Genomic DNA, 13,014 nt, shown 5'->3' with positions numbered 1-13,014 from the left:
TGACAACAAATTGTGGAGGGCCTCGAATGCCAGATGAAAAAATCTGAATATTACTTAGGAGGCAGTGGGGATGAGTGGAGGAGCAGGGAGTTTATAGAAATCCTGAGTGGGTGATTGGTTCTTTGCTAGAATTCTCTGCTACAATAGTGGCAATAAGAGGAGACAACTACAAGGAACAAGAACATGTTTCAGGAATAGAATTGACAGAATTAGGTATCTGATTGGATTTAAAAAGTGAGACAAAAGGATAAACCACAAATAAGCTCAAGGTTGCCAACCTGACCATCAGAAACATGGAACTAGAGCTTATAAAGGAAATAAATCAGGGCTGAAGAGCTAGATTAGAGTTTGTAGTTGGTGTAGTAGAACACCTGAGATAGCCTTTGGGAGGGTATATAAAGAAAGAAGGAATATCTATCCTGAGGCACCAGGGAGGAAGAAAGGGCAAGTGTTTAGAGATGCACAGAAGAAATGGGAATATTGTGTCGCTGAAGCAAAGGGAAGAGTAAATTCCAAGGCTTAGTCAATCACCAGTGTCTGAGCTCTTAAGAGGCAGGGAATGAGAATCAAGAAACAAAAAATCTTAATTATAAAGACCATGAATAGTGGGAGTCAAGATCTAGGAATAATAAAGGATAAAGATCTGTGCCCATTTGGCCTGAGCTCAAACTTGTTTCCTAGATTTGGGGACCCACAAAGCTTTTATTTAATGAACTATTTTGAGTGGGCAGTTAGGTGGTACAATAGATAGAGTAGATAGACTCATTTTCTTGAATTCAAATCTGGTCTCAGACACTAATTGTTTGACCTTGGGCAAGTCGCTTAACCCCATTTGCTTCAGTTTCTTCATCTGTAAAATGAACTGGAGAAGGAAATGACAAATCACTCTAGTATTTTTGCCAAGAAAACCCCAAATGAGGTCACAAATAATCAGATGTGCTGAACAAGTGCACAACACTAGGCTTTGTTGTATTCCCTTCATTTTATTTTATTTTTATTTGAAAATTTTTACTTAATTAATTGATTTAGAATAGTTTCCCATCGTTACATGATTCATGTTTTTTCCCTCCCCTCCAACCACTGTGTCCCCCCTCCCCCCAGCTGATGCACAATTCCACTGGGTTTTACATGTATCATTGATCAAAACCTATTTCCATATTATTGATAATTGCACTAGGATGATTGTTTAGAGTCTACATCCCCATCAATCCATATGTTCAAGCAGTTGTTTTTCTTCTGTGTTTCTATCCCCACAGTTCTTTCTCTGGGTGTGAATAATGTTCTTTCTCATGAGTCCCTCAGAATTGTCCTGAATCATTGCATTGCTGCTAGTAGAGAAGTCCATTACATTTGCTTTTACCACAGTGTATCCATCTCTGTGTACAATGTTCTCCTGGCTCTGTTCCTTTCACTCTGAATCAATTCCTGAAGGTCATTCCAGTTCACGTGGAATTCCTCCAGTTCATTATTCCTTTTAGCACAATAGTATTCCAATCAACAGATACACCTTAATTTACTTATTTAGTGCCATACCCATCAAACTATCAAGAAACTTTATTAAATTAGAAAAAACTCTAACAAAGTTCATTTGGAAGAACAAAAGATCAATAATATCAGGGTAAATAATGAAAAAAAAAATGTGAAGGAAGGTGACCTAGCAGTACCAGATCTTAAACTGTACTATAAAGCAGTGGTCATCAAAACAATATGGTACTGGCTAAGAGACAGAAGGGAGGATCGGTTGAATAGACTTGGGGAAAGTGACCTTCATTTTAATAGAGGACCTTAAAACCTCTTTTCCATAAACAGTAATAACTGGCATTTATATTGAATTTGAAGGTTCATATAGGACTTGATATAATTCTCATTTGATTCTCAGCTACTTTGAGAAGAACCTGGAAAATATTTCCCCAGAAAACTCGAGTAAAACTTGTTTTCTGTACCAGTTAACACAGTGAGTTTCAGCAAAAGAGAACTTGAAGATTCAGCTTATGTAAAACAGGGAAAATCAATATCACAGTAATTTAAGGGTAGAGTGGTTTGCTGATAGTGATAAACCTGTTTTCTCACTGTTTCAGGCATACATGTTTAGTAATTGGCTGTAATCTATCTTCCTACAATGCTTTTTTCCTCATTTTCTTTGCCAGTTGATATATACTTGGAGATTTCCAGTATTCTCCAGAATTGTAATATGTGTAACCTTGTCATTACTCCTTAACACAAGGACCATCTGCCCAACATCCTTCTTTGACTTCATTGTTGGATCATTCAGTGTAGCCAAGAGAAAAAGGATCCAGTAAATTCACACATGTTTGTGAAGTGCCTCTAAGAATAGGGCTGGGAAGCAAATATGTAGAAGGACAGTACTGGTCATCCCATAGATTTTTAGAATAAGTTTTATTGGTATCTTGTTGTTCCCCACCATCTGTAGAGGAAGAAAAGCAGTTCAACAAACCCAACCAACAGAGGACTGCTTTTATGGCATAATATACCTATAATTTTTACCTATTTATCCAGAAGATTTGTAATCAGTCTGAGTTTATATATCCATGATATTTCAGTTACATTATTTTATATGTTGGTCTGCTGGTTCTCTTTTCTTTACTTTTAGTTCCTGTAAGTATTTATGTATTCCTCTAAACTTCTCATTTGTCTTTTTGTAAAGTCTAATAATATTCTATTATGTTAATTTCTAACAATTTTTCACCATTCTGTACTTAGTAGGTACTTGATTTGTTTATGGTTTTTGGCTAACATAATTTTCTTTGACCTATTTGGGTTGCACACTTAGTTGTAGAAACATTTGAGTCAAGATATGACTTGAGTTGAGATGCTTTTCTTAATTCCAAGTAATTCCAGGTCATGGGAGGGCAGTTGAGGATAGTCTATGGGAAATTAGTAAGAGTAAATGAATATAAACAAAAGTTAAATAGGGTTTTAAAAGGGGGAGAGATAAAATTAATACAAAACAACAAAGTAGGAGAAAACAAATCCATTAAATAAAATGACAGAAGAACTGAATATGTAAATAAAACCCAAGAAAATGTAAGTGGGATGATTTTAGAAAGGAACACTAAAACAGAGCCCAAGGCATCTTAATGACCAGTCTTAGTGTGTAGCTGCCCTTTTCCACCCACTTTAACTCTTCAGAGGTGAGGAAATACAGCTCTTTCCATTTGTAGGAGAAATGGGGAATGCTTAATTGTTGTTCTTTATATTAAGGAAAGCCTAATGGATATGTTTTGGTGAGGGGAAATCAGGAAATGATGATATTGTAAAAACAAACAGCACCAGAAAGACCTTAAAAAAAAAAGAATAGGGAAAAACCAGCTATTTGTTGTATAAAAAATATATGCCTTTAAATTAATCGAATTGATAGAATTAAAATTGATCAAAATTCAAGGAATTTTTGTCAAGAATTTAAAAAAAACTAGAAAGTTATAATCATTATTTCTGAAATTCAATTTGCTGGACACAATGAAAATTTCTGTATTAAACACATGTACCAAAAAGCATAGCTTCTAAATTCATAAAAAACTAACCACATTGTGAAAAGATACGGAGCTAGATACATTTAACATAAAGTTAAACAAAAAGGGAACCAGAGAGCTGAACAAAATGTTGGAATTATTTTCTGAATAGGAATGTGATGTGCCCATGATACTTTTACAAAAATATATACTAGAACAGTGATGGGCAAACTACAGCCCAAGTGCCAGATGCAGCCCCCTGAAATGTTCTATGGTGCTGTGCAACATTATTCCTAATCTGATGAATACAATGAGAAGGATACAATACAATGAAACTTCGAAAGAGTTGCCTTAGAAACAGACTGAAAGATGAGCATTTCCTTTCCTTTGGCCCCCTCTTTAAAAAGTTTGCCTGTCACTGGGCTACAATATAGAGAAGGAAACTGAGTTGATGCAGTGGATAGAGCACCAAGTCAGGAAGATTTGGGTTCAGATTTGGCCTCAAATGCTATGTGATTTTAGGCAAATCATTTATTTTAAATTTTGAATATTTTCCCATAGTTATATGTTTCATGTTCTTTCCCTCTCCCCCAAACCTCCCTAACCCCCCCTTAGCTGACACAGAATTCCACTGGGTTTTACATGTATCATTGATCAAGACCTAATTCCATATTATTGATAGTTGGACTAGAGTTATCATTTAGTGTCTACATCCCCAATAATATCCCCATCAGCCCATGTGTTCAAGCAGTTGTTTTTCTTCTGTGTTTCTTTAGGCAAGTCATTTAACCCTGTTTGCTTCAGTTTCTTTATCTGTTAGTTGAGCTGGAGAAGGAAATGGCATACCTCTTCAGCAGTGTCATTGCCAAGAAAACACCAAATGAAATCATGAAGAGTTGGGCATGACTGAAACAACTGAATAACCACAGAGCACAAAGAACAAACACATATCTATATGACACATCTTCTTTAAATGATAAATTAATAAAATTCATACTTAACATAAGCAACATGCAAAAAACACTGCCGTAGGTGGGGACTATCAATATTCTTCATTTTTTCTTTTGGAAACTTAGTATCTTTTCACTAAATTATATTGGGAAATGGCTCCTGGTTTTATATATTTATGTGAATTCTCTATTAGGTGTCACACTTGTAGCAGAAGTTTAATGAAAAGCTGTGTTTTTTTCTTACCAGCTTCTCCTTTTCTGGTCATGTTAATTTCATTTATACAAAAACTTTTGAATTTTATATAATCGAACTTGTGATTTTCTCTCTTCCTTGTTTGGTTTTGAATTCTTTCTCAAACAATTGTTGTGAAAGGTACTACCTCTTTTTTCCCCTCTAATTATTTTTATTATATTTTGTAAACTTTAGATTGTTTGATGCTTATTGTGCTATGTGGTGAAAAATGCTTGCTTAAACCCATTTTCTGTCAAACTTCTATTTTAGACTGACATATTGGAAGCAGAAAATCAGAAAAGCTAACAGCAATCCGATATCTTTACTCCTTTTTCTTTTCCCACTGGGATACAATTGGATTGAATTTTGCAGTTTTATTCTCTTTTTGTAAATGGTTTGTTTTGTTCTGTTCTAAGATGCCAGATATTGTCTAATGTGACACCTGCTCCTCTGATTAATTTTAGAAGTGTTGCCTTTTGGAATTGTTGTCCCTCAAAAGGTATCTTTGTAGTTAAGAAATGGGAATTGCAGAAGAACAGTGAGAATTAGGATGGAGGCCTTGGACTGTTTCTCTTATATCCTTTTGTGATGACAGTTATGTAAACTAACATAGAACTTTTGTAAGTGGCATACTCATTAGCCATGAGACTGGGCTTCTCATATTAAAAGATGTTGTTGTAAATTGCTATTCCTGAGCAAATGTGAAAAGACCTTTTTGTGACAATCAGAACTCTACTTCACAAAACCAAAACACACAATAGAAAAGAGGGTTAGATTGAGAGTCAGAAGACCTGGGTTCAAATCATTTTGCCATTTATTGCCTCTCTGACTTGGGGCAAGCAGTTTCCTCTTTTTGGGTCTCCCTTCTTATCTCTCTGAGTTGAGGAGTTTGGACTAGAGCCACGATTCCCAAAGTGGGCGCTACTGCCCCTGGTGGGTGCTGCAGTGATCCAGGGAGGTGGTGATGGCCACAGGTGCATTTATCTTTCCTATTAATTGCTATTAAAATTAAAAAAAATTAATTTCTAGGGGGTTAAGTGATATTTTTTCTGGAAAGGGGGCGGTAGGCCAAAAATGTTTGGGAACCACTGGACTAGAGGATGTCTATGTCATTTACATTTCCAAATAGATTAAAAAAAAACAACAACAACCTCACCTTCCATCTTAGAACCAATACTAAGTATTGGTTCCAAACCAGAAGAGAGGTAAGGGCTAGGCAGTGGAGGTAAGTGACTTGTCCAGGGTCACACAGCTAGGAAATGCCAGATTTGAACCCTGGACTTCCTGTCATGGGGCCTGGTTCTCGATCCACTGAGCCATCTAGTTGCCCTCTAAAACACACACATGCATGTATACATGAACTTTCTAATTCAGGAAGATCCATCCCTGTGAATCCCTGCTTGTATTGGCAAGTTGCCCCAAGAGCCTTGATTTTGAGGGCTCCTGCCTGCCCTCCACCTGGCTCTGTGTCAGATGCTCTTGTTTTTGTCCCTCTCTCCTGTCTTCCCCTCCTGTTTTTCTAGCTCCCTTTTCTGTCTTGTCTTACTTCATGAGAATGTAAGCTTCTTGAGGGCAGGGGACTCTTCCTTTTTCTTATATTTGTATTTGTAGCACTTAGCATGGGGCCTGGCACCTGGTAATCCCTCCAAGGCTTGTCTGGAGTCTGGTACCTGGCTGGGACTGTGCCTCTTAGCCTGCCCCTGGGACAGGGATCTGCATCAGATATTTTCCAGTAGCCCCTGTGTAGCGCCAAGTCTTCTGAGGTTTTGTTTCACTGTCTTTTAAGTACTTCCTCTGTTGTCCTTGCTTGTGGTTACCCAGTTTCAGACATTGCACAGTAGAAATTTGAGTATCCTGCTGTGGAATCCCTGTAAGAACCTCCTGATGGAATGTGTGTGACATGGAAATAGGAGTATTAAAAGCCCTGGCTGTTGTGGAGCAGGATTGTTTGAATGGAGTCTTGTGGAAGAAACAAGAAAAACATGGGCCAGAAGGTCTGTTATTTAAGGAGACCTAAATAGGGTTACCTGTGCAGACACTTGCAAACTTCTTTGAGCTGGAACTGGGAAGTTAAGGCAATTCGCATGTCATAGAGTGAATATGAGGGCTTTAGGAAGGAGGAGATGGAGTGAGCACAAAGATGGGAAAAGAATGTTGGGAAAGAGCAGGTGATGTAAAGATTAAATATTTATCAAGTCCAAGAGGTCATGGGAAAACATGGGTCTGCAGTGCTTGGTGCACAGTAGGCCCTTCATGAACACATGTTGACTGCTAGTGCTTATTGAAAAGTTAGAAATGGAGCAGTTTCCCAAGGATGGGGAATAATAACAAGGACAGAGGGTGGCTTTTGAAAAATAGAAGGGAATGGCATTCTAGAGATGGACAATGGGAGAGAGTCTTGGGCTTCCCCTGTGGAGTATCTGATGTTCTAGCAATGTTAGGAGCTTCTGTCCTGCTTCCAGAAATGAAGTGGAAGGTCCTGGATTGAGATCAGATCTCTTTTTTTCTCCTTCTGCTCTATATTCCTTGAATCAGCTACATTGGCATTTCCTATTAAAGGAAATACCAATCGATGCTTTTTTCTGAACAGGACTATCCATTAATTTTTTTGGTACTAACAACATGTTATTAATTATATAGAATGTGGGGAAAATAAATCACCCACATTTTTAGAAGGCTGGACAAAAATTGGCAAAGGTGTGGGCTGTGAAAAGATAATTTCATCTTTGACGTAGGCCATTTTCCATTTTGTATTCATTGACTTGGGCTCAGGTAATTCAGGTTTTTTGAAAGAAGGGCATCATGAGGATATTTTTTTAATAGGAAGAGGTAACTGGATGGCAAGAGATTTTTTTTCCAGGAGTGTAATAGGGTCTTGTACAAAGTTATCTGGGGACAGTGGAGAGAGACTGGTTATCCAAAGACAGTTAAGGCAGTGGGGGGGGGGCACTGAGTGTGTCAGGGCTGCCTGAAAGAGGAAAGACAGCCCGGTGACCCCGCTTTCCTTTCCTCCCTCTGGGCTCTGTCAGGTGTCCTTATTCTCCCTTCTTGCTTCCCTGCCAGGTGGCTGTAAAAAATAACATTGACGTCTTCTACTTCAGCTGCCTCATCCCACTCAATGTGCTCTTTGTAGAGGACGGAAAAATGGGTGAGTGTGGCTCGGTTCTGCCGGGTGTTCCTGTCTCTGTCCCAGGGCTTCCTGACCCCCACTTACTTCAGAGCAGGTCCAGGCCTGGGCCTGTGTCAGTGGCTGCCAGGAGTCAGCCCGGAGGCTGTGGTCCTTGCACTTTGCAATCTCCTGTCAAGCCATCCCTCTCTCCATTTGGAACCAGGGTTTTCTCTGACCGAAGATGCCAGGCCGCTGGACTTTACTCGGCCCTCTCTGCTGCAGTATCTGAGCTAAACCCCAGGGGTACAGGAGAGACAGAGGAGCTTGAAGAGATAAGGAGACCAGGACAGAGTAGCACTGTCATCTGGGGAAGCTGCGATGCTCCCCTAGAAAGTGGGCTTGGGCTGAGTCTTGAAGGAGGCTGAGATAAGGGGACAAAAAGTGATCCAGGCATCAGGTACAGCTGTTACAAAAGCATGGTGATAAAGAGATGGAGAGTCATGTTCTCAAGGAACTTAGAGTAGGCAGTGTAGATGCTGGGGGTCATCAAGGGCCCTTGTAGCTTCCTGAGCTCAGGGGCCTGATTGGATCCCTCCTTGTGAGACCCCTGGAGCCAGGAAGGCCAGTTAGGAGGCCACTTCAGAGGTCCAGAGTAGGGGAATAGAGAAAGACACCCCCCCCCCCCCCGGCCTACCACACCATCTCTGGCCTCTTCACTTTATTAGCAGGACTGAAAGTGGGGTCAGAGACTCCCAGAGGGTCTGTGATAAGAGGGCTGGAGGAGTGATCATGCCCACTTGGCATAGGGCCTGGCACAGCCTCCCCTCCCACCCCTGGGGCTGCCCTGGTGACTATTGATCTCTCATCCTCTAGGAGGCTGCGGTGTGACTGACAGTGCATATTGTCATTAGCATAGGGCATCCTAGGGTTTAAAAATATAGCCGTTGGGGTGTTTGCACACAGCACTGACATGGTGCTGCCTGTGTGCCTGGTGCCGTGCTGAGCGCTTTTAGTTACTGTCATTTGATCCTCACAACCACCTGGGAGGAGGGGCTATTATTATGATCCCCATTTTACAGATGTGCCCAGGGTCACACTGTTAGAAAGTAGGTGAGGACAAAGTTAAACTCAAATCTTCCTGAATCTAGGACCCCCTCTCCACTGTGCCACCTCGTATAGAAAATGTCCACGTGATAGCTTTGTGTTGGAAAACCACCAAATCACAGCATTCCTTTCCCTCTCCTCCATTTAGAGCGCCAAGTCTTCCTGGCGACATGGAAGGACATTCCCAACGAGAATGAACTGCAGTTCCAGATTAAGGAATGCCACCTTAACGCTGGTGAGTGACAGCCCTGATTGCTTGGGTCGGCCTTGTCTCTGTCTCCCCCTTGCCCAACCCCACTCGGATGTGTCACCCCTGGAGGGAGCAAGTGGCATTTGTTGGTCCCTCAGAACTTTCAAATGTGGATTGAAGGGATTGAGGTGTCCTGATCTCCTCTGGTCATGCTGCCCCTGAGAAGCAACTCATCTTAGACTTTTGGCTGCTGGAGCTTCAGAAGAACTCATGATGCTGTCTTAGCTCCTGGGGCAGGTCCCGCTAACAACTCGGAGTAGCTGGAATTGCTGTTATAGCATGAGAGCTCTCGTTTTGGGGCCTTTTCTTTCAAGTAAATCTTTAGGAATGGTTTCCAATGTCCATTTACTTCTGGTCAGACAAGAATATAACTTTCTACCCTTTGTGGAAAGTTAAGGCAACTTAGCCTTTTTTCTCTTGTATATGCTGATTAGGACAATAGTATTTCTCTCTCACATGTAGTGTTGTTTAATGAGTCCTGAAGATAAAAGAGTTAGTTTTTTCTGTCACCCCTTTCTGTGACTAAGGAAGTGAGGGCCCCATTTCCAAATATGAGCTTCTCAGGATCCCACTTGCAGTAGAAAATGAAGTGGGCTATAGTTGAGAAGTCATTGTGCCTGACCACAAAAGAGCCTGAAATTCTGGATCCCTTGGCTTCATCCTTGTACTCATTAGATCTGAGGAATCAGCCTACCATCTGAGAACACAAGTGATAATAAAGTTGGGCACGAGATCCAAGGCAAAAGGGACATGAAAGTACTAGATTGGGTGGGGGGGTTCTCCATAAATTAAATGGAAGTTAGAAAAATCAGGTATGAATTGTCAAAGTGACAAATAAGAAAAGGCCCCCGATTCTGGAGAGGAAAGCCAAAAGCCATCATGGTGAGCCCATATTGCCTTGAAGTGTGCCTGTTTGGATTCTCCTCCAAAAAAAGAGATATCTTGGCTGTCTTCGGGGAGGGTAGTTGCATCTCGTCAGACCGAGGTGTTTGGTCATTGCTCCTGTTTCCAAGCCATGCCTCTGCTTTGGCTATTCCAAGAACTGCATGAACTCTTCCAGTGAACTTCTCTTTGACTAGTGGCAACATAAGTCTTGGTTGACAAAATATCCTTTTTTTTTCTTTGTAAGAACATAGACCGTCTTTTTATTTATTTTTTATTTTTTTAAACCCTTACCTTCCATCTTGGAGTCAATACTGTGTATTGGCTCCAAGGCAGAAGAGCAGTAAGGGCTAGGCAGTGGGGGTTAAGTGACTTGCTCACACAGCTAGGAAGTGTCTGAGGCTAGATTTGACTCTCCCGTCTCTAGGCCTGGATCTCAATCCACTGAGCCACCCAGCTGCCCCCAGACCATCTTTTTAAATGCATTAAAACACTGATGTTGCTGGGGGATTACTTTCTGAAGCTAATTTTTAAGTAGATGGCCTACCTACATCTATCACCTAAGGCCCAGGGTGAGGTGACCTAAACACTCCCTACCAACCATAATTCTCTATTCAAGAAAGCATTTTAAGTCCTCAATTTTTGCAGGATCTGATTCAACACTCAGAGTCTAGCTGTGAGCTAAAAATACTGTTCCCTCCAGCTGATCTGCCCTAATCACAGCAGTACCAGCTCTTTAAATAGAGCAGCTATGCCAGAGTTGATGTCTGACAGATGGAATCAACATACTGAGGACTTCAGGAGGCCATAGGCTAGGACCGGACCTTGACTTTGACTAGTTTACTTCATCTTGAAGAAAAAATAAAACAGAGCCCACTTGCTGAGGTCAGCATGAAGAATGTTCCAATTTAGTAGTCCATAAAAAGATGTGTGGATGGTGTCACGGGGATATGAAGAGCAGATCTCTCTTTAAATAAGTTTGATTTTCAGTCTTTTTCCAGTCACACCTTCCCCAGGAGAGCTTTGCACAATTTGAAGAAATGATTTCCATATTCCTTGTCCCCTGATACACCTCTACTTGGGAGATCTCCAGCCCTATTTTCTTACACTTAAGTAGGAAGGAAGCCTTTACAGTAAGCAGTTTCACTAACCTTCTTTGTCCTGATGGTTTATTACCTTCTGGAAAGCCCATAGATTAAATGATAATGTAGTTAGCTTGACTTGAATGCACTTTGTAAAAGCATTTTTTCTGGCCTGGAGAAGGAGCGGGGAAAGTAGTTTTATTTCTTTGTCCCTGCCATAATGTATCCCCTCCTTCAAATAAATCCATTTCTAAAATGGAAACTCCACTCTAAAGTCAGAACTAATTTAACTTGGTGAATTCAGAATGGGAGAGATTCTTTTTACCAGGTCATAGTGCTTTGACTTATACTTACTAATGAGTGTTTCACTAGATGGAAAATGTAAATTGTCAGGCCCCTTTGTCTAAAATAAATGACCCTATATTTTACCTTAATTGTTGTTAACAGAGGTATGAATATATGGGGGAGAATTGATTGTAAAGAGTCAGGGCTTGTGGGCCTATTTTAGAAAACCATAATACACAGCCATTCAATGGAAATAGAGCCGACTTCCTAGGGGGAGAAATCTCAAATGCAACAAACTTAGAGCCATTCAACTTTTGTCTGTCCTACATGGCTGTTTGCCACATTTTCTAATTTTGGAAGGCTCACTGTGTGTGTGTGTGTGTGTGTGTGTGTGTGTGTGTGTGTGTGTGTGTGCGCTCGCGCGCGTCTACGTGTGTATTTCTTTTCTCAGTAGTGAAGTCGTGAGAAGTCTGCAGCTTCTTCTTTTATAAAACAGGCTTTTGCTTGTGTGATGAGCAGGAGCTCCATGACTTGTTTTCTTTATTTCCCTGGGAAATGGACAGGATTCTTGAAAGATAGGAATAGTTTTTCATGATTATTAAACAAAAAATCCTGTCAAAGGGGGCAGCTGGGTAGCTCAGTGGAGTGAGAGCCAGGCCTAGAGACAGGAGGTCCTAGGTTCAAACCCGGCCTCAGCCACTTCCCAGCTGTGTGACCCTGGGCAAGTCACTTGACCCCCATTGCCCACCCTTACCAATCTTCCACCTATGAGACAATACACCGAAGTACAAGGGTTTAAAAAAAATGATAAAAAAAAAAATCCTGTCAAAGGTGGAAGAAAAGAAAGTTAGAAGCATCTAGAAATACACAGAAGAAAGTTCAGACCAGGTCACTGTCAAGCTCCAGCAGTGTGGGCACCATGTCATTGTGTTATATTTAATAAGATATTTTTAAAAATCAAAATTGCATATAATCAGGATTCATGGTATTATATATAATTCTCTGTCATGTTATTTACATAGGAAAAGGTTCATTTTTGTTGATAACAAGATTTATAACAAAAAAGGAATTTAAAAGAAAAAGAGGCATTGGGAATCCTGCTTTGAGTCAACTCCCAATTAAAGAAATTGTCTTGCAGCCTAGCCCAAATCAAGAGAGAACATTTTTGGGTAATCCAGTCTAACAAAATGCTGGCCAGAGCAACTTCCTCACCTTTAGAAGAAAATTTAAAATGACTCTGTCTGTCTAAGATGTAGATTCTGAAGTCCTAAACAATGGATGCTAAAAGAGTGTTGCTGTTATAACCCAGGTGTAATGTTGGATTCCAAGGAATAGGCAAATGTTTGAAATTTTCTGATGCTCTTAGGTGATGCATATATTTGGGAAGATGTGTTCAGGAAGATGTGTTCATAATATGGCTTACAGTATAGAGGGGGGAAGACTTGAGTTACAGTGATATCTTCCACATCCCCAAAACATCACTAGTTCTGCTTATAACATCTAACTTTGACCCCTGGAATAGAAAGAAGTACTGCTTGATTTTAAAGGTACTGCTCTTAGTATTAATAAAGGCCTTGAATGTAAAGGAGAAAAACTTACATCCAGTCTGTATATAGTGAAAATAGTACATGTTCCTGGGCTTCTGTGCTA

The 13,014-nt window shown here is 40.4% G+C and overlaps 1 protein-coding gene across 1 annotated transcript in view; it reads left to right on the top strand.

Moving 5' to 3' along the window:
* The window catches only part of AP2B1 (adaptor related protein complex 2 subunit beta 1), a 154,802-nt gene that overhangs the window by 129,570 nt on the left and 12,218 nt on the right, over positions 1–13,014 (top strand). The window contains exons 19-20 of the mRNA XM_044672741.1: positions 7,716–7,800; positions 9,014–9,100. Coding sequence (XP_044528676.1) covers positions 7,716–7,800; positions 9,014–9,100 — 172 coding nt within the window. The remainder of the gene's footprint in view (positions 1–7,715; positions 7,801–9,013; positions 9,101–13,014) is intronic.

The sequence above is a fragment of the Gracilinanus agilis genome, chromosome 4, assembly GCF_016433145.1.
Source record: "Gracilinanus agilis isolate LMUSP501 chromosome 4, AgileGrace, whole genome shotgun sequence".
In the NCBI taxonomy this organism is placed as follows: Eukaryota; Metazoa; Chordata; class Mammalia; order Didelphimorphia; family Didelphidae; genus Gracilinanus; species Gracilinanus agilis.
Note: the sequence above shows the minus strand (reverse complement) of the source record. Positions and strands in the feature narration are given on the sequence as shown.